At 39.6% G+C, this 22,371-nt stretch overlaps 1 protein-coding gene and 1 long non-coding RNA gene across 2 annotated transcripts in view; both read right to left on the bottom strand.

The window, feature by feature from the left end:
* epha6 (eph receptor A6) overlaps window positions 1–22,371 on the bottom strand; it is a 184,092-nt gene that overhangs the window by 18,259 nt on the left and 143,462 nt on the right. The window contains exons 7-9 of the mRNA XM_036139516.1: window positions 10,700–10,770; window positions 7,493–7,618; window positions 5,075–5,260 (exon numbers count right to left, since the gene is read on the bottom strand). Of these exons, the coding sequence (XP_035995409.1) occupies window positions 5,075–5,260; window positions 7,493–7,618; window positions 10,700–10,770 (383 nt within the window). The remainder of the gene's footprint in view (window positions 1–5,074; window positions 5,261–7,492; window positions 7,619–10,699; window positions 10,771–22,371) is intronic.
* Window positions 6,750–7,486, bottom strand: LOC118563745. The gene is made up of 2 exons (XR_004931407.1): window positions 7,014–7,486; window positions 6,750–6,892 (listed from the first exon to the last, which is right to left on the bottom strand). It is a non-coding gene; the product is annotated as an uncharacterized LOC118563745 (long non-coding RNA).

The raw sequence follows: 22,371 nt of genomic DNA, 5'->3' as shown, positions 1-22,371 counted from the left end.
TAATGGAGCTCAAAGTTGCTCACACAAGGACCTCCTCTCTGTTTAACCCATTGCACGTCTTTAAGTGAATACATGTTTTACAAAATTGATAATATATGACAAAACTACAACGATTGCTTTAAAAAGTCATTTTTGGTCAGTCCACACTGTCCCCCAGATAGATGTTGATGCCAACAACTTCATCATACGAGGCTCAGAACCTGCTTTCCAGTAAGCGTCTGTCACTTTAGGTCACACACAACCAAGCACCAATGCTCTGTTGACGACTTAAACCGACATTCGTCTGTTTTTCAGCACCACAATATTACCAGAAAATACAAGTAAGTCCGTCTTTAAAATGGCCCGAGAAACACAAACAAATACAAAATGTTTTTAGAACAGCCAAGTCAGAATCAGGACTTAAATCAGACCAGGATTACGTCACATGACCTAAAAAGGCTGTCCAAAAATCCTCAATATGATTAGGTGACAAAAAAAAAGAAGGCAGCGCCAAAATTCAGCAACAATGATCATTACTACAAATGTTTGATAGCAAGTGTTGCACAACCAGTTACTAAAAATTTAGGGGATCATTTCTTTGTTATATGGGCCTACGTTCTCTTGATCAGCAGTTTTTCATTAATGAATGAAATGTTTATAACAAAACTGCCTTTTACAAGTTATTTTCCTTTTCTGTCCAGGAGTGATGCTGAAAAACTGGTCCATGCATTTGTTACTTCAAGGCTGGACTATTGTAATTCTTTACTATCAGGAAGTCCACAAAATGCAGTTCAAAGCCTTCAGCTGATCCAAAATGCTGCAGCAAGAGTTCTGATGAAAATCAACAAGAGGGATCATATTTCTCCAATTTTAGCTTCCCTTCATTGGCTTCCTGTTAAATCAAGAATAGAATTTAAAATTCTTCTTCTAACGTATAAAGCCCTTAATAATCAAGCTCCATCATATATCAGAGCTCTGATTACCCCGTATGTTCCTAACAGAGCACTTCGCTCTCAGACTGCAGGTCTGCTGGTGGTTCCTAGAGTCTCTAAAAGTAGAATGGGAGGCAGATCCTTTAGCTATCAGGCTCCTCTCCTGTGGAACCAACTCCCAGTTTTGGTCCGTGAGGCAGACACCCTATCTACTTTTAAGACTAGGCTTAAAACTTTTCTTTTTGACAAGAATTATAACTAGTGACTCATGTTACTCTCAGCTACCTTTATAGTTTTACTGCTATAGGCTTAGGTTACTGGAGTATATCAGGATCTAATTTTCTCACTATATTGAGTTCTACTGTTCTTCAATTATGCATTATGTGTTGTCATTTCTGCTTTAACTTTCTGTTCTCTCTCTTTTCTCTTCATAGTAGGTACACCTGGTCTGGCGTTCTGTTAACTGTGACATCATCCAGAGAGGACGGCTCACCCGCTACTACCATCTAATGTAGAACAGATTACTAGATCAATGTGTGCTTCTGTGCTTTTTTGTTTCTCTTGTTGTGTCTCTGTTCTGTCTTCTGTAACCCCAGTCGGTCGAGGCAGATGACCGTTCATACTGAGCCCGGTTCTGCCGGAGGTTTTTTTCCCCGTTAATGGGTGGTTTTTCTTCCCACTGTCGCTTCATGCTTGCTCAGTATGAGGGATTGCAGCAAAGCCATGTACAATGCAGACGACTCTCCCTGTGGCTCTACGGTTCCCCAGGAGTGAATGCTGCTTGTCGGGACTTTGATGCAATCAACCGGTTTCCTTATATAGGAAATTTTTGACCAATCTGTATAATCTGACCCAATCTGTATAATATGATTGAACTTGACTTTGTAAAGTGCCTTGAGATGACATGTTTCATGATTTGGCGCTATATAAATAAAATTGAATTGAATTGAATTGAATTTTAATAAAACTTCTCTGAAAATCTTTAACTTTTTAAGTTTCTTCATGTCTTTAATTTCTGTATTCTAACAAATTTCTCTTTTATGCAACGCTTTGTTTTTTTCCTTTCTACCTTCCATTAATTTGCTGTAAAGCATGTTGAATTGTTATATAAATTAACTCGCTTTTCCTTAAACATACATGCAGGACAAAAAGGCTACAACAGAATAAATTTGTGGAGGGGCAAACATTGTTTCATATTACTGTGAAACATAAAGCCTCTTCTCCTTAAATCATTGAAAAGTATTCAAACCCCTTAAACTTCTCTGCATTTTGTCACTTTACAACCACAGACATCACTGTATTTTATTGAGATATAATGTGATAGGCCGACACAACGTCATGCATACTTTTGAAGTAGAGGGAATATGATTAATTGATTTCAAAATGCTTAAAAATCTGGGTGTTTTGCACTGATATTCAGCCCCCTTTACTCTGACAACCCTAAATAATAAAATAAAATCCAGGCCGAACAAATGCTATCAGAAGTCCCTTAATTACAGTAGCAAAGAGAGGTCACTTTAGTGTAATTTGTTCTCACTAAGAATATAGAGACATACTCTAAAATACTTGCAGCTGTATTTCCAGTAAACAATGGTTTCACAAAGCAGACAATACGCTAGTCAGAAAGAAATAAACAGTTGGATCGTTTTCTTTGCTCTTCACAATTTATTTCCTTGTGATGGTGTGTGACATAAAATCCCAATAAAATTAATTGTAGACTGTGGTTTGAATGTGACAAAATGTAAAAAAAAGAAAACCCTTCAAGGGGTATGAATACTTACCAAGCGACTTTTTCATGCTGCGCTGACCCAGCATTACCAGCACATATGCACCATCTGTAATGTTTATAATCTTTGGCAACTCAGTGGCCTTTTGAAGGCATTCAGCACTGATCCAAGGACTTGACAAAGGTTTTAGGTTTTTAAAATGAAAACAGACATAGCACAAAACAGATAGAGGAAGCAAATCAAAGTTGTTAAATATTAAAGCCTCAGCCTTCAGGCCGCGCAGACCAAAATCACATTTAAGCCTTTTACTGTAAGACTCAGATGAGATCATTATAATGTTGTATGGAAGCCCCCCTACCCCCCCTCACCCCCCTCACCCCCCACCCCACCCTGACTCCGTCTTATTCAAGATAATAGATAATCAAAACCCCATTGAAATCTATTGTTGAACCATCAGCAATAAGCAGCCCTAATTAAATATTGGCCATCTTCTCCTTTTAAAGCCTTTATCAGCGGAGTCTTTATCAGCAGGGTCAGAGCGGGAGATTGTCCTCTATCTGCATGCAGAGAGAGGCTGGGACCCTTCAGGGGACACATTTATATTCACAGTGATGTCTCAGTTTATACACCCCCTGTAAATACAACCATATGTTGTGCCTGGTAAGCCCCGTAAAACAAAGCTCGTTAACAAGTTCTCACTCCCTTTTTTCGACTTTTCTCACTCTTTTCTCGTTCATCTTTTCAGAATCCGATAGATTTCTTCTCAAAAACCCACACATGGGAGCAAAAAATCGTACACAGCCGTGCATATCAGATACTCGGGTGTACAGAAAGGCAAATCCGTCAAAGTAAGAAACAAACCCACCATTGATTTTCACCCAGACAAATGCTTTTTTGATGAAAAGACATTTTAATGAATCGTTCTGTTTTGTTCCAGTTTGGAAAAGGCCATAAATGTGGGGAAGGAATCAAAGTGATTTTTACTTTTTATGTGCTGAACAAACAGACAGTTATTGTTTTACTCTGAAATATTTATTACTTTAAGCCCTTGAACCGCTCATGTAATGCTGGCAGATTTATCTCAGAACAGGGCCTTGGAAGATAACTTGTAAATATATTTAACATTTTGTCATCTCAAAACCAGAAAGTTGTGTATGTCATTATACATCGCAAATCATCCTTAACCTGTGAAAGGTCATATGAGCCAGGGGGGTGTAAAGATATATATATAAAAAAACTATTTATCCTTAAGCTGCTATGAAGTTTCTTATTTCTTTTATGCATGCATGTATCCCTGTGATGGACTGGCAGCCTGTCCCAGGTGAACAGCACCTCTAATTCCACATTTTGATTGGTTAGGGAGCAGCAGGAGGAGGGGCTAATTAAACGCCACCATGCAAGAACAACCATTGCCCTGAAAACGTCTTCCTCACTGTGGGGATGCTTTGCTTCCGCACAGACAGGAAGCTGGTTAAGTCACTGTGTTGATTTTGCTTATTGATTACCGGCTATGTTATTTTTTTAAACTTCTAACTTATTTATTTTTAACAGAAGGACCCAATTGCATAAATAGATTTTCATTAGGATTAATAACACCTTTTAAATCTAAATAAAAAAAAAAAATTGGAAGAAAATGCTTTGTTGAAATAAAACCTAACATTAAAATGTTTACTTGCATCCTGAGGTCTATTTGTGGTGGAAAACCAACAGCGTATAGCATCATGCTCCTGGTCAAACATGGTGGTTGCCACATCGTGCTGTGGGAAGGCTTTACTTCAGCTGCGGCAAAGAAGCTGGTCAGAGCCGATGGGAAGATGGACTGAATTGAATACAGAGAAATGCTTGACAAAAACTTGTCGGAGGCCTTAAATCAGTTGAGATTGGGACAGAGGTTCACCTTCCTGCAGGACGATGACCCCTGACAAACAGCCAGAGCTACAATGGATTGGTTTAGAGCAAATCATATTGAGTGTTAAGGTGGCTCAGTACAAGAACAGATCTAAATCCACAATAGGCAACCTGCCAGACATCTATCAACTTCCAATGTCAGTTAAGACATCAAAATTAAAGTTCACTACCTTCAGCATGGTTAGGACTTTCCAGTAAGAGTTTGACTGTTCTCTATGTGCATGGTGGGAATGAACCCACCATGCACATAGTAGATGATGGGTGGATGTTATCTTCCTCTATTCTTACTGACATTTAGTTTTTAGATGCGCAAAGATGGTAGTGTGTGGTTATAATGCAGCAAAATGTGAAAAAGATAGAAGTGTATGGATCCGTTGCAAAACACAGTATTCAATTAGGAATACACACAGTTGAATTAGTTGCATAAAAGGCCCTCAGCTGCTCTTTAAAATACTGACGCGGTGACAAAGAGTGGGACGATATAAAATGCTGGTTTCTCTGGTGGAGACCATTAGTTCATGAACTTACTTTTTGTGACCACTCCTTCCAGCCTGATGATGTTGGGGTGATCAAACTGGCCCATGATGGACGCCTCGCGCAGGAAGTCCCGCCGTTGGCGTTCTACATAACCTCCTTTCAGCGTCTTTATTGCCACCGCAATCTCCTTTTTGCCCGGCGTTCTCAAGCGGCCGCTGCACACTTCGCCAAATTCACCTGTAAAACACACACACACTCACACTCATGTCGAGCATTTCAAAGCTTATTACACTGAATTATTTGCTTGAACTTGACTTTAATCTAAATCCAGCGCCACCACAAAGGGCTTTGTGGTGACATTTGGGGTTCCCCAAGGGTCCATTCTGGGTCCCCTCCTTTTCAATATCTACATGCTCCCTCTAGCTCAGATAATAAAAAATAACAACATCAGCTACCATAACTATGCAGACGACACACAGCTCTACATCACTATGTCACCAGGTGACTATGAACCAATTCAGGCACTGAGTAAATGCCTAGAAGAAATCAATGCATGGATGTGCCAAAATTTTCTCCAATTGAATAAAAACAAAACTGAAGTAATAATATTTGGACCAATAGAGGAAAGATCAAAAGTTAGCACACAGCTTCAGTCGCTTCAGCTAAAAACCACTAATCAGGCCCGAAATCTGGGAGTAGTGATGGACTCAGACCTGAACCTCCAAAAGCATCTAAAGACAGTTACAAGGTCGGCTTTCTATCACCTGAAGAACATTTCTAGGATTAAAGGACTGATGTCTCAGCAGGATCTGGAAAAACTAATCCATGCGTTTATTTTTAGTAGAATTGATTACTGCAACGGTGTTTTCACAGGTCTGCCTAAAAAGTGGATCAGACAGCTGCAGCTGATCCAGAACGCTGCTGCCCGCGTCCTCACTAAGACTAAGAAAGTAGAGCACATAACACCAGTTCTAAAGTCCTTACACTGGCTCCCTGTATCTCAGAGAATAGACTTTAAAATACTTCTGTTAGTCTATAAATCCTTAAATGGCTTAGCTCCTAAATACATCACAGACTTGTTATCAGCGTATAAACCCTCCAGACCACTCAGGTCTTCTGGCTCCAGCCTGCTCTGCATACCTAGAACCAGAACCAAACATGGAGAAGCAGCATTTAGTTTCTATGCTCCAATTATCTGGAACAAACTTCCAGAAAACTGTAAAAGTGCGGAAAGCCTGAGTTCTTTTAAATCAAGATTAAAAACACATTTGTTTAAAATTGCCTTCAACTGTCCTAGTTAACTGAATCACCACTTTTTTGTTCTATTTTCTATCTATATTTTATTCCTACTTGCTTTTATTCTGTTTTATTTTGCTATATTTTAATCATGTAAAGCACTTTGCATTGTCTTTGTACTGAATTGTGCTATATAAATAAATTTGCCTTGCCTTGCCTTGCCTTGCCTTTGAAGCTCTCTTTCAATGTTTTCTATGAATATAAATTTAGGAGAGTATACGTTTTACAGCTGATTGAGAGACTTCAATCAGCTGCAAAATTTCTTTATTTATTGGGTTTTTATTTGATTATCTACGTCCCTTTTCATCTTTATACTCCAGAAGAAAATGAGCACATAATACCCAGGTCTATGAATGTTAAAAATAACATGCTGCTGTGGTTGAATATAACTGGTTGAGACTTTTTACTCTTTTAAATGTTTTTCTTTTAAAAAATGTAACTATTGATCCATTTACTTTAAACGTACTGTGCTAAATCCATGTATATCTTAATTGTAACATACACAGATGCAAATGAGGTTAAATGAAATGAGCTTTATAAATAAATAAAGAAATGCAACTTTTAGCTTGCCACCTCAAGAGCATCTGGGGCCTTGATTTGACCGACCCTTTTAAAAACTTTCCTGGAGGTGGACCCGCCCAAACCTAATTCAGCCGCTCCTGCTTCTGTCAAGCTATGAAGAGCCGAGCTCCACACGCTTACTCAAAGATGGCAGAGGAACAAAGCATGAGTCTTATCAACAAAATCCACACCGTGAGCTGCGAGCAGAGCCTGCCACCAGGGGGCAGTGTTGCAGTTCCCATCTAATCTCCTCCATCATAACCGCTCTGATTAGTTAAACTTCATCCCATGCGTTTTCTTACAAGCATAGAAATGGTTTAAATGAATTATAACACCTTTTTTTTTTGTTTTTTAAATCCATTAAAGTGCTAATACCCCATCAGTGTGTGGTGTGAAAATGACTGTGAAGCCCTGGGAGATAGTGAAAGACAACTTCTGTCATGCATACATTGGAATAGAAGGAGGCTCGTGGGACATAATTCATAGAAACGTTTAAAGCTTTTGTTGCACCAGCAGATGCGATACGGCCCTTTCCTGCCCACGTAGACAGCGCTTTTCAGAAACACACCGCCGGGATGAGGGTGACGCGCGCGTGTGGGTGTGTGCTTGTACCTGCTCCGATCACCCTCTCAATGCGGATCCTGGACGGGTCAATTTCTTTGGTGAATTCATGGATGGCCTGTGTGGGATCCTCGTACGTGTCGGGGTCCACATATGTTTTGATTCCTGGAAAAGGGACTGTTGGGAAAAGAAAAAAAAAAAAAAAAGTACCAGAGTGAGTTTTCAATATCCAAATCTGCCGTCATCAACTCTAAGATCGTAGTATGCAACGTGCCATCAGAAATAATGATTTAGTCATACTTGAGACAAACGTTTGAGATAGAAAAGAGACAGATTTAACCATTGCTATTGATCACGAGCAGTGGGGGCTCGTGCTACAGTACACCGTTCGATATCTTCCCCCCTTCAGAGCACGGGTCTTTATTGCTGAAAAGCAGCAAGGCAGCACCCTGAGCGCTGAGCCACTCGTTTAACTTGGCACAAGTTTTTGTCTCTCTTTCAATCAACCAGCCGCCCTGCTGAAGTGTCCTTGAGCAACCAGGTAAATGTTTTACTGGCTGCTGCATCTGTTCTGGCTTTGACCCTGACCTCCCAGAGGAGAGTAGGGGGGGGGGGGGGGGGGCTTGAAAGGAGTTGTTCTCCTTTTGGGATCAATACAGTATCAGCAAACCAAAAACAACAGGCGAGTGCACGAAGCAACACGGGTAAAGCTCCGGTGCTCCTCTCAGAGCGCCTGCATCAATGTCACGCTCACCAAGGCTAGACACAGGGGATGGAAATGATAACTTATAAAGGATGTGTTTTACTCTTAAAAATCAAAACACGTGGAACATTTCTTGCCGTTTTCAGACGTTCCTTGCTCTCTGACATCAAATCTTTAAATATTTCCCCTTCCTCTTTGTACTTCACTGACTTTCAACCCAGTTGCCCTTTTCATTGTTTCTTTAACCTTGTGTTTTTACTTCCCTCACGTTGCAGCAATTTTGTCCTTTTCACTTTCGAACACACTGTATATAATAAACCGCAAAAGTATACCTACCCCTAAAACTTTTCACATTCTGTTTACCACCACAGACATTGATGTTCTTCTTTATTTGGATTTCATGGTAGAGATCAAGAGAAGGCCGTAAATAACTGTAGTGATCCATGTGTGATTTATTTTACTCTGTCATACAGATTCCCTTACAGATAACCCCTATTGTTATATTTAACACTTTATGCATTTCATATTAAATAATACTGTATGTTCTTCAGTGATGGTATCACGGCGTTGGATTTTTGTACCTGTAATACTTTATTGGTTGGTTTTGCTGTTCTTTTTATATCTCTCTTTGCAGGTGTAGAAGCAGACTCCAAGGATGTTATATTGCGCTCTTCCTTTCCTCTCCTCTTTTTCTCCCTTTTAACATTTTTTCTCATCTGTTTCTCTCCTTTTTTCCCTCTTCTACCTTCCCGTTTTTGGGTCTATTGAACATGAAATAGTCCCAGCATAAATTCTAATAAAGCTTCTTGCAGATATAAATCAAGTGGAGCACTATGGTGAAAGCAGTAAGGCTCCACTTGTGAAAGTAAAATCTGTTGGGCTCATTTTGGCATTAATACAACAATAGTTATTGCTACATTACCAGACAGGACACACAAAAAATAAATAAAAATAAAATAAAGAAAATAAAACCAGGCTCACAGAAGGACTTAGCTGCATCATACAACATTGTGGAAAGGAAAATGATACATACATTTCAAAGTATCGACATTTTAGCATTTCAAATTGTTGTAATTGTATTTGGTCCCTTGATTGAATACTTAGTAGAATCACTTTGTGGAGTATGTCACGACCAGCTTTGCACAGCTAATGAAATTTTGTCCATTCTTTTTTGCAAACGAGCTGAAGCTCGGTCAGGCTCGATGGAAACCATCTGTAAATCTTATTTTTCAGGTAAATATCTTGATCCGTGTGTCACGTTTCATCATGGTGGTAGTGTCCTGCGTGTTTTAGATTTGTTTCTGGAACAGCACCCCTGAATCAAGCAGCTTTACCTATCTCCTCAGCCTTCCACCTAGTTCTGCTGGAGCCTGCTGATAATCACTTTTAGTCATCTGTGTTCAAACAGGAAAAGATCTAAAACCCGCACTCTCAGGGACTGGAGATACCAAAGATGCCCAAAAATGTAACTATTTTTGCCTACATCAGGAGGCAGGCAAAAATAGTTAAATTTTTGTCTCATCTCTCCAGAGACCCTTCCTCCACGCCTTTGATGTGTCTACTACTTCAAACAGGGCATCCTAGGTGTTTAGTTCTACAATGTCTGTCTTCCTGCCACTCAGCCGTAAAGGCCAGGTTTTGTGTTTGCGTGCAGGAAACGTAGCAGTTGTCCTGTTCTCCCACCTGTGCTGTGTAACTCTGCAGGTCCTCCAGAGTAGCCATGGGCCTCAAGTCTGAATCACTAAATGCCTGGCCTGTCTGTTTAGGGAGACTACCATTAAGTTGTACTCATTGCTACTAAAAGCTGCTGGGCAAACATTTTTTAACTGGCTGATTTTCCTCGAAACAATGTTCTGTGAAATTTCCAGAGCCTGGGAGATTGTTTTCTAACCTAAATCAGACTCAAACTTCCCCAGAACGTTATCCCTGACCTGTCCCATGTATTCCTTGGGTTTTTCCTCGATCTCTAAAGCCAGTTGGATTTTAGTTTAGAATATTTCAGTAAAGGTGGATGAACAAAAATTTGTATGACACTTTTCCTTCCCCCTTAACAAATATGAGCTACTTTGTAATAAAGTTTAAGAAGTATGAATACTTTTCACAGGCACTCTTGCTTCTGTGCATGTGTTTTATGTTGAAATAAAAAATTGGGAATCAAAGAGAAAGTAGTAACATAAAACTTGGCAATGAAACATTTTCTGCAGCATTTCATGAAAAAGACACTTCCCCCTTGGACAAGTTCTAGAAAATCTCATTGTGAACTCTATCATACTCTAGCTTAACTGGCTGTGGACAGGAACCGATCCACATGGGATGTGATCCATGCTCCATGCTCCATGGATATTGAATGCAAAGAAAAGAGCAGGTGGCTAGCTACTAAATATGACTCACTGGATGTCTCTTAGCTCTTTTGCTTCCTGTTTACTGGCAGGCAGCAGCGGCAGAAAGCAAAAATCCTTACCAGGCAGATGTCCTTTCATAGCATCTCACCAAGAGATTTACCATCCAAAATGAAAGTAAAAAGTACGAGGTATGAGGCAGGCGAATTGATTTACCATGTCCGTTCTGATAGTCGGTCCTTCGTTTGTCCTCTGAGGTCATCTTGGCCTTGAAGTACCACTGACACCTGGAAAACAGAAATTTTTTTAAAAAGAGAACCAAGTAAACAATGACATATGTTGGATGAGGAAAATGTCAGTTCAGCTGCTAAGAGACAAACTACCCTTGACTAATATGGGCTGCACCATCGACAAACCTTGAATTAAAAAAAAAAAAAATTTCTGTGGCATTCTGGTACCAAATAGCAACCCCTTTTGTCACAAGTGGAGCATTAATACATTGCTTTAGACACCTTTTTAACAAGCAGGAAAACACACAAATCTGCACTTGCCCCTTGTTTTACTTCTCTGTTAACACCACTAAAATGTCAGCCTGTGAAATGCCTAAGTATAGAGAAAGGCAAAAATAATGACCCTGACTTTCTCTTTTAAGAGGTATAACCGTTCCTAACGATGTTGAAGGGAGTTACTTATTGCACAATACATTTTTCTTTGGATTATATTTAAATGCACATGGGGTTTACTGATTGCAACCACCATCTAGACATTTTATGCAGTAACAAGATCAACTACGAGCATCTCTGCATATAGATAATAATGCACGTTGGTTAAGTTTCTGCAACAAAGTTAAAGATGTTAATAGGGTTACCACATATTTTTTCATGTCAAAATCCCAAGTCGTAAGGATTTATGGATGAAAAGATGAACAAATGAGGCAAAAACAGAGATGGATGGATAAAGAAATGGACAACTGTGGAAAGATGTAGGATGGATAGACAAACTTATTGATTTTATTTAACTTGTTGAACAAATGGATGGACAGAACAATGGATGGACAGATGGACAGGCGATGAATGTATGGACAACTGTTGATTGAGAAGTAGGTGAGTTAGTAATGAATGAATGGTCAGACTAATAGAAAAATAAACAGATGTGACCGGCCACAAGAAACCAGCAACAAGTCTCCCAGGGGCCGTTTTGAGTTATTTACAGATTCTGAAAGGGTGGAATCTAAGCTTTCCAATGATGTCACACTTGTAGAAATCAACAAAGAATTGAAGAAGATATGACCATTTGAATGTCGACACTCTGCAAAGAAGATTAGTGAGAAAACAGGCCTCAACGTTTCTTTAGAGTCAGCCCCAGCCAGGGGGCTCTTAACAAAAGCTGTTGATTTGAATTACTTTGCATACAGCTCGGTTCATCTTCTTCACACTGACTTTCTTCATAACTTCAACAAGCATAAAACACAAATCACAATTTTTCAGAAATGGAAGGTTCTTCACATTCTCAGTTTGTGCTCTGCCCACTTGTTCCTAACTTTTGCTGTGGCTGATCACATATTATGGGTGGATGGTTGGACGGATAGCTACATATTGGATAGTTGGATAGAGTACTGATATTCAAATATTTCTCCAAACTCAACAAGAGCTGGACAGTCTTTAATTAAATCCCAGACTTTTCAAGATTGTGCAGCAGCACTTTCATATCCCCACCTTACGTCATGTGTTCAGCAAGAAGTGAAAACTTAAAGAGTCCTTACGAAAACCGTCAACAATTTGCCTTTCATTTTTGCAGTACAGTTAAAACCACACACTCAAACACAAAGGTGTAGATTTGCGGTTGCACTAACAAGCTCACAGCAAAACGTGTTAGTTTGACAAAGAGGTGGAAAAGTTAGGGGAAATGGAGAGAAACAGTTGACATGAACCAGAAGGCAAAAGGAACTGGGGCATCATTAACACATCTCAGAGGCAATTAAACCATACACTCTCAAAAACACATTGCCACGTAATGAAATTTTATCACATCCTTCCTAATAAAAACACATCTCTAGACACCAGAAGCGAAGCCTAACGCTACACCGCTTACTACTTTATCCTGAAACACAAGCAAAAAAGTAGAGATACAGCAAAACAAAGCACACTTTCAGCAATATCTAAGGTACTACAAAACAAGCACTGAGATGCTTGATAAACACGTAGTCTCCTACCCTAAAGGAACAATGACAAAGACTGCCACATTTTCAGAGCACACTGTTACTGAAGATATGTAACCGTGCACAAGCTGGTCCTCCTGTGCATGAGAGTTAAAAGGTATTTATATCGGCGCTGGGAGATTGAGAAAGAGACAGCGACAAACAGAAAGCTGCTGCCGCCAAGAAAAGTCTGGGAAAAAAAGCCAAACAAGATTAGACGACGGCATCTCTAAAGGACCCCAGAAGATTTGATTCGAATAGATTTTTGCTCCGAAATTAAAACTGAAAAAAAACACAAAGTACCCCGCATGAGTCATGTTCGTAGAAAGGTGCTGAATTATAAGGGCAGCAGCGTAAGTCGCAGCTGAAATGCTGTATCTATAAAATCCTGAATAGTCTATTGAGAGTTGCATTTGCAATAAAAAAGCTGCTGCAAAAGCTTGTAAAAGCCAGCTTACCTCATGCCATAGTGTGGCTTTAAAGCCTGTAAACAGCTTGAATTGTTCACAGTTTATTTTCTATCAATCTTTGCTCAATTACTTTTTGCACGCGGGGTTGCTGTCTAGAAGGAGATGCAACGACACATGTATCTATACCAACACATGTCTCTAGGGGATCTTTCAGTTGACCAAAAGAACCCGGCATATTGCCCAGGGTCCACTGCAGGGAGGGCCCCTCGAATCTGTAATTAATTACTGTCATAATAAAATTTACCCAGGCTTAATGGAGCAGTGGAGAGCTCAGTTGCATTAACATTAATGATGGATGTTCATTGATGTCCGCTACCTGCCTTTGAAAGTATACAAAATGGTTTTCTAGACCAAACCTGGACCAGCTCAACGAATTCACGACTCGAGTGATCCGACGAGGCAGAAGGAGCACCAAGCAGGGGAAAGTTACTTTTTCCTTAAGAAAGAGAAAACAGGCGGCTTTAAAAGAAAGTAGAGGGATGGAAAATTAAGTGAGAAGCAGCTGCCTACTCATTTCTTTGGGAAGTGAAGGGTGCAGCACAACTGAATGAGCACAAACAGTTTGAAGCGGAGATGTCTTCGAGTGAAGGCGGCACAATATAGCCATATTTTACAACTAAGACAAAGTACTATCACAAAATCATCAGCATCATAGTCAGAACTGCCAATCATCTGACAATGAGACGCAATGGACCTTGTGGTAAAAAACAGTTTGACTTTGGATTAATGTCTTCGATCTTTCCCAGTGATCATACATCATTGTTTTTAGTATCAATGGACTTCCTTAAGTCTCAGGATGTTTTAGCTCCAATTCTGCCATTGGTATATTTCAAAAACTGTAATGGCAATGAACCTGTAATGGCAATCTTCTTTGTGCAGAGGGTTAGAATTCGCCAAATGAAACAGATAAGGCAAATGAGCCAAATTTAAAGCTATTGTGAATGATGTATAACACAGATTTTATTTCAAATATGACTAACAGTGCATCATAAACCACAATTAATATCTTATAAAAAGTAGTAGATCTTGAAAAAGGCCCGTCTGATAATTATTCTCATATGCACTTAATTCAATCCATTACCTAGATCTCAGGGAGTGCCATGCATAAATTGATTAGAAGACACAACATAGAATACATTAACAGCAAAGTAGGAGGTAAAACACGACATGTTTTTTGTCCCTTTGTGCACATAGCCTCGCATAAGGTTTATGTTGCAAAAACATATGCTTAACCTTTCAGGACCGCTTCTCTCCATTGAAAGCTCACAAGCAAAACAAATAAACTTAAAAAACCTCATTTATGATTCTGCAAAAATTATTTGTCAACGGTGGACATTTAATGAAGAACAAATCCTCTATTTTCCCCCCCACAAAATATATGTCGGAACACATTTACAGTAAAAGGTAATCTCTAATGTTATCTTCTTTATCTACATATCTCCATGTTTATTATGTTCGTCTTATACCAATGAAAAACCTATGTGGGGGACATACTATGTCCCACTGAGATGGTTTTACTTGGGTTCCTGGATTAACTGCTACACTCATATAAACTACATAAATGTCTGTAAACTAATCAGTCTTGATCTGAAACTTAATCTGAAGGAAGTATTCCTAACTTTCCCATTTAATGACCCCTGTCACATGAAGGAAGCACGGAGATATTTCTAGATGTTTCCCCAATTTCAAATGTAAAGACTTAATTACTAGCTCAAGAGATCTAGTAATCAATGCAATCAATAACCTTTTAAAATAAAATAACTTACATTATTCATTAATAATTAGCCCGATAAAAAGAAAATGTGAAATCCAACCAGCTAGTGCTAACTCTTTCTCATCAAAAAGCAAACTGTAAAAACTTAATTTTTAGGAAGTTAACATTGAAATGCCATCAACTAATGAATTAAGATCTCATAATTAGGAACTTGTGACTTATTTACGTTTGCATTGTTCAACAGCGTTAAGTTGAACTTAACTACCAACTTAAACAGAATTAGTTTGAAGAAAACCAAACTAAATGCAAACTAAGCTGCCTGCAAAAAGCTAACAGTTCAGAGATGAAGCCAAATAGTTTTACACACATGCTGAAAGTATTAGAATAGGAACATCCTATACTGTCCCTCACTGGGCAAATGAAAGCACACAGATACGAGATTGTGCAATAAGCCAAACGCACAATGTAAGAAAAAAAAACCAAACTGTGCAGTTCAGAAAAATAGGACACTAGGATTTTAAGAAATGTACAAACTGTGCTCTACATTTGAGTTCTATAGTAAGCAAACAGCATCGGCTTTAAAAGCACGGAAAGCCACAATAGTCCGCAACCCTATCCAGATCTTTTCCTTTGACTGCTTATGGTAACGCTAACCTGAGAGTATTGATTTTCTGGTTTATACCTAAAGACAAGTAGCTAGATCAGGTTATTGCACCAATGTTTTTAGATATCATAGAATTTTTTTCATATAGTTCCACCATGCTATTGCTCTTAAAAATGTTTTTGTAAATGACTGAAGTTCTGCTGAAGATTTTTTTTTTTCCTGCTCACCATGAGGAACAGAGCTTCTTAAACTCTGGATCCCTCTCTCCCCAGACATCTGCAGCACTGACACTTTTTCTCACTTCAAGTCTGATCTCAAAGCACATCTGTTCAAGATTGCCTACTCTCTGTAATTGCCTGTTCATGGAAACCTTTTAATGTGTGTTGTTTATATCATGATTTATTATTAATATTTTTTCGGACAATGTTCTTGGGTGCCTTGAAAGGCTCTTTGAAATTAAAAGTATTATTCAAAAATCTCACAAAACTCCAATGGAAAGCACACAGAGTTAAAACAAATGTTTAAGTTCCTGAGTTTCTGTGTGTGTCAATTAAAGGGTAAATATGTTATTAGAGATAATCAAACTTGATTAAGACCCCACGCCTAGTCTTTCGTCATGACCCAAAAATCCAACCTCAACTTTGGGAACCGATGATTTAAAGAATGTCAGCTTTGGTTCTTCACTCGGCTCAGTTACTGCTTTTAAAAGGAAAAACAACATTTCTGTTATTCAGTCATAGCTGCCTGTTAACTAAAGGTTGCGCAATGCCTGCATTTGAACATGGCGGGTCGACTGAAGTATGCAGAGCCGTGCGAGGTGGAGGTGGCGACGCTGCAGAAAGGCAGTGAGATGGAAAATAATAGTATAAAGAATGAAAGGTGCTTTGAGCCCTCTCTCAGAGGCCGTATCGCTGATGAATTTTAAAATGTATTTTCCAAGTAGAGGACATAATTAATGACCATGTGCATGAGGGACGCTCACTCCCACAAGTGGATCCCCCTAATAAAACTTCTCATATTTCATCATTTATTAGTTGGAACGTATAATTCTACTGCCTGTTTCCTACAGAGGCAAAGTCTACATAAATATGGTCTAAGTTTCACTTTTAGCTGATGGCTGGAAACTCAGAAGTTAACTTTGGCAATTTGTCTTTATTTTTCTGCTAAGGAACGATCTATGCGCTTAAAGATTTAGCATCTAGACATCAACGGCTCTCAGAAATCAGCTTTAAAAACGCAGTCCGATCTTGACAGCGGGATTAACTCTGTTGATTTTTTATTCCTCCCCAATGGGAATAACACAACAAATCACCGAAGACATCCTTTAAGTGAATGGCAGCCAAGTGGGAGGAAAGAGTCCAGAGGGTCGCCCCAACACCCAACAGAGACGGGGCAGAAACAGAAACAGACAGCTCCCACTGTGACACTGGCACTTCAGTGGAGAGCCCTGTCTTCACTGTCACCGCTGCAGACAGGCCTGCCTCTCCCACAGCTCAGTGGATTCACACCACTGTGATCCAGACTGAACATGCTGCTTTTCCTGCTGGGAATGAGCCGATGAGGCTCATGGACAGAGGTCAGTCGTGTTGGCGCAGGCGTGTGCTTCTGCTTCTATGGTTTAAGTTAAATATAGATCCAAAAACTTTCATACGTTCCCATATGAAAGTTTATTTTGAAAATAAACACAACGCAACCTATATGCAGATGACACACAGCTCTGGGTGTCATCCATGTGACAAAGTGGTTCAGTTTGTGTTCACCATTTGTCCCTTATTCTTATTTCTGATTCATTTCCTTTCTGTAGCTGGCCTTATTGCTTAAATTTAAATATTAGTTTGCAGCTCTGCTCCACTTACTATCCTGGGTTTGTTTGTGTTAGCATTAGGTTGCAGTTTCCATCTATATGTTTAGGTTAAAGCTACTACTGGATTATTGGTTGAACTTGTTTATTTGGTTTCAAAGTATATTCATATTTGTTTTCCTTTTTACTCACCATTGTTTGTCCCTTGTAGATCTGCAGGAGTATGGGAGGGGCCGGCCCAGTACTTCCTGCTTAAATGTCTGAGTGATGTCACTGACTGTCTGGCTGGGTTCTACCAATTAGAGGGTTTCTTTTGGAGTATTGCTTTGTTTTTCTTTAAAGTAACTTTTTGACTTCTCTTGTATTACATGGTTTATTTTGCAGACCATTTTATTACATAGAGGAGTTTGTAAATCAGACTAATAATTGTATTTTTGTTTTTCTGTTTAGTTTTCATGTGTTTTCCTTTTCCCTGTTTAATTGTGGTTTGGTCCACTCAAGTGCAGGTGTGTTCCCACTTGATTATAAAACCGTGAGCTCTTGGAAGCACAGAGAAAAAGGAGAGGAGTGTTCAGAATCCTGTTGAAAATAAAAGTCATCAGACGCTGGAGCTGTTGACTGAGGCTGTTTCTTTGGTTCACCTTGCTGACCCTTGACCTCACTACCCTACAATCCAGATCACTTTATACAGTTGCGTCTTAAGAAACGAATCATTTATGCTGAATATTAAAGCGAAGGTGTTCTGGATCGGGAAATGTCGCTTGGCAGATATTTAACTGTAGATGGACTTTTATCAAGATCAACCTGTGAAAACAAAACGTTTCCACAAAAAAACAGAATCCCACATAGGGTCACAAAAAGTGTGGCGCAGGGAGCAATAACCAAAGCATGATAGAAAAGGTTTGAGGTGCAAATCCTCACAATGTGCAACGGGAATTTCTTGCATGATTGCGTGTGTGTGGTCACGAGATCACACGCGAGCCGCCTTCTCTTTGAGGTCTTAACATAATCCGGGTTGCCATATCAGAGCAGGTGTCAGAGGGGCCCCCGGGCCATGGGTTGCCAGATTGGGTTTGGGCTAAGTGAAGTTTGTGGGATTCTGGACACTCATAGACAGATCCGATAACACGGCGGAGACCACAGGCGGAGAGGACAAGAAGGGGATTTGGAGAGCAACTGTTGACCTCTGCTGATGGGGTCAAGCTGTTCATTAAAGAATTGGTGGCATGTGCCTTTATCAGTCGTTTCCAGTCCTCTCCACTGATCCTCTTTATCCTCCTCTGTCTCTCTGGGATTCATTTTGAGGCCTCACACACACACACACACAAAGGCAGCAATCACGCGCACAAAGAGTTTGGCATCTCTCAGCGCTCTCTGGCCTGCCGACCACTGTTACAGTACGTATTGGCGCGCTCTTTGCAATCCTGCGGAGCTCGGTGAAACAAACAGGCTCGGCGACCTGATCAAAGCATCCGTGCAAGTCAGACTACTTTTATTTTGGCCTCTTATCTTTCACGGCTTCTGTAGCAACCAAGGGCAGAAAAGGAAGGACAGACGGAAAGAAGACACGGGAAAGAACAAAAGCACTCGCAGAGACACGTAATTCTGAGATAACCCAACACGTTATGTAAACCTCCTCACCCACATTTCCTGCATCCTTCCAATTGTGGCACATTTGCTCTCCTATGAGTTTACACACTGTAAATTTCGCATAAATAGATATAAACAGAGGTGTTTTTTTTTTTCTCCCCTCAGGAAGCCAGATGTTAAACTCATCCCTCATCTCCTCTTTCTGCTCTGCTTGCAGAGTCACATGACTGAAACCTCTCATCTGTCTCCGGCAGCGAAACATTTGGAGCTTTTCTAAAACTGAGAAAGAGCGAATGTCCCTCCCACACAGGGCAGAGGGACCGCAGCAATGAGAGACTGTGAGAGAGTTGAATAACACTCCAAACGCCGCCGCTGCTTTTAGACGAATTCAGTTGAAAAAAGCGAGGTCCTTCTCGTGGTCTAGTATAAAAAAAAAAAAAGCAAGCCTCAAGCCCCGGGCTTTAGTTGTTGCACCGGCATGTGAGTTTTTACTGAAGTAAGTGCACACTGACAGTGCATTTAAAGAAGAAGAAATTCAATGTAAGTATTGGCTTAAGAACTGCTAAATTAGAATTGTGTATGTATTTTTTTTTTTTTAACAATCATGCTAACAATAAACAACTCATGAATGCAAAAGTCACAACTCCTTAAATGCACATTGGAGCAAAAACAAGTATACACCTATCCAATAGTAATATACAAAGCCCCTAAAGGGACATTGAAGGGGAATAAAGGAAAATTACCTCACAAAAAAATTATTATTTTTTTTAAATTTCCCTTTAACATCTCCCATTAAGGGCTCAGTATTAATACTATATCTCATGTGGTGAATTTTTTTTTTCATCTTATGGGGTGACGGTGGCGCAAGGGTTAAGGAGGTTGTCCTGTAATTGACAGGTTGCAGGTTTGATCCCCTGCTCTGACTGTCTCAGTCACGGTGTCCATGGGCAAGACACGTCACCCGCATAGCCTGCTAGCTGTGGTTAGCGGGTCCAGTGTCGCCTCTGTCAGTCTGACCCAGGGCAGCTGTGGCTACTAGCATAGCTCACCACCATCAGGTTGTGAATATGTGTGTAAATGGGTGAAAGACTGACTGAAGTGCTTATGAAGCGCTTTTTGATAAAGTGCTATACGAGTACAATCCATTTACCATTGACTTAATTTTCAGCCTGTGTAAACTGTAAACTATGGAACAGTTAAAAAAGGCCTTCCAAGCTCATAGGAAGGCATATTCTAATTTATTGAATAATACTTTTTTATCTTTATATTCATTACACACACAGTTATATAGTTTATGGCTTTATTAATCTAAATACATTTGTTTACAGCTGTTGACACTCCAGTTTAGCTTCTCAGAAAATTTGGATATTACATGACATCGATTGAGAGAAAAGAAATGTATAAACCTTCTGTTATTTCCACATTATGGCCTTCACAATCAAGGGTATGCCTGCTAACACGACCGTTAAGCACTAGACCATCACATATACCTTACGAAAGTACAATATGTCACAGAAGCTCATTTCTAAAGAAGCTGGCCGTTCAGGGCTGCATCCAAAGCTCAGGGATGGAAAGTTAGGAGGAAAGTAAAAGTTAGGTGGAAAAAAGGTGCATAAGTAACTGGGATAACTGCAACCTTGTTAGGATTGTGAAACAAAGCCTGTTCAAGGTAAGCCACATCAGAGGCATCATAACTGAGTTAATGATACAAAGGACAGGACTGATGCTTAGAAGTGAAGGAAAGGCAGAGAGGCACAGGCCGAATGTTTCCACAGTCAGTGATGATTTAGGGAGCGTTCTCACCTACTGATGTTGGGTCACTGTGTTTTACAGAGTCTAAAGTCAGCATCACCCTTTACCAGGAAATTTATGCTACCATCCGGTGACAACCTTTATAGAGATGCTGATCTCCTTTTTTAGCAGGACTTGGCACCTGCCTGCCCCAAGCTGCCGGAAGTACCAATACCTGCTTTAATGACCATTGTATCATCGCGCTTGACTGGCCTGCAAACTCCCCTTACCTAAACCCCATAGAGAATCTATGCAGTATTGTCAAATGGAAGATAAGCAGCAGCAGACAACGATGCAGATGAGCTGAAGCGGCTAATAAAGCAGCCTGGGCTTCCCTGACACCTTAGCAGAGCCACAGGCTGAACGGCCCAATAGTTTCCAGAAAATAAACACTCGAAATGTATCACTTTGTGTTTAATAAATCAATATAAAGCACAAGTTTCCCATTTTTCGTAGAAATCTATATCCTAATTTAATGAGATGTATGTGTGTAAAGGAAAAAAAAAAATCATGGGCGAGTAGTTTAAAGAAGTTTCAATTTAGAGTTAATTAAATCTTTATTTTCCACTTCAGTCTTCAGTATTTCTTTGTAAGCGCAGTGTCAGTTTAGGGTTTCGGTGCCAACCAAGGAAGAAGTCCCTGCATTGGCATCAATTTGCAGCTAGCCACGATTCAAATGACTGTGTTTTAAGGTTAAATGGCATAAACATGGAGCTATTTGGCAAAAAATGACAAGAAGAACATTTGCCAATGTCAAAGTAAGGCTGTCTAATTTAAAAACCCAGCAGCTGTCGAACATGGTAGTGGGAGCATCATGTTGTGGGTCTGTTTTATTCCTGCATCACAAAAGCAGATGGATTAAAAGCAGGGCAATCTCCAAATTCTTCATGCCAAATGAACATCTAGAGATTTGGAATTAGAATTTCAGTAAATTTGACAAATTCTTCTAAGAAGGGTAGTTAAATATCAAGTGAAGATCACCCCAGAAGCTTGCTGATGACTTCAAACAGTGTAATTAGGGTCCAAATTTGTATTATTATTATTATTATTATTATTAATTTTTATTATAATTTTTTTTTAAAGTTCATTAAAGCTGTTTTTGTATAAACCTTCCAAAAGGAATGGTTTGAAAAACTAAAATCAGTACAAGTTTAAACTTAATACAACCATCATCCCCATGATGAATGTAGGGCAACTTCTGGCTTTAAGCTATGAAGAAAGCTTTCACAGGCCAGCAAATTACAGGTTTTAACAGACAACATATTTTCCAAGCGACAGACTTGCCAATCTCCTCTTCCCTCTTAAAAAAAAAGTAACAACCATTTATAAAACTGAATAGTCGTTATGAACTTTCAGAAGGCTGGAGAGGTTTGTTTAAAATTCATCTTATCATGTTAAATATTCATATGCGCCACTATTGAATCCTGAATGTTCTACAATTTGAACATGTTCTAAACCTGGAGACCCTGGCAAACCTTTTTTACCACCCACACAGGTGTTTTCACTCTCTTTACATGATTAGATCTCTTCAGAGGCTTGATTGACGTACCTCTGATTCTCCCATTTCTGCAGAGAAAATGAAAAAAAAAAAAAAAAAAAAACGTGTCTCATGCAATCCCTGCTGAAATATTATCTCCCTAATGAGGGTCCGGCGCAGAATGGTCCGCGTATTATAAGAAAAGTAATGAAAAGAATGAACATCCCAGCGGTGCAATTTTAGT

The sequence above is a fragment of the Fundulus heteroclitus genome, chromosome 7, assembly GCF_011125445.2.
Source record: "Fundulus heteroclitus isolate FHET01 chromosome 7, MU-UCD_Fhet_4.1, whole genome shotgun sequence".
NCBI lineage: Eukaryota > Metazoa > Chordata > Actinopteri > Cyprinodontiformes > Fundulidae > Fundulus > Fundulus heteroclitus.
Note: the sequence above shows the minus strand (reverse complement) of the source record. Positions and strands in the feature narration are given on the sequence as shown.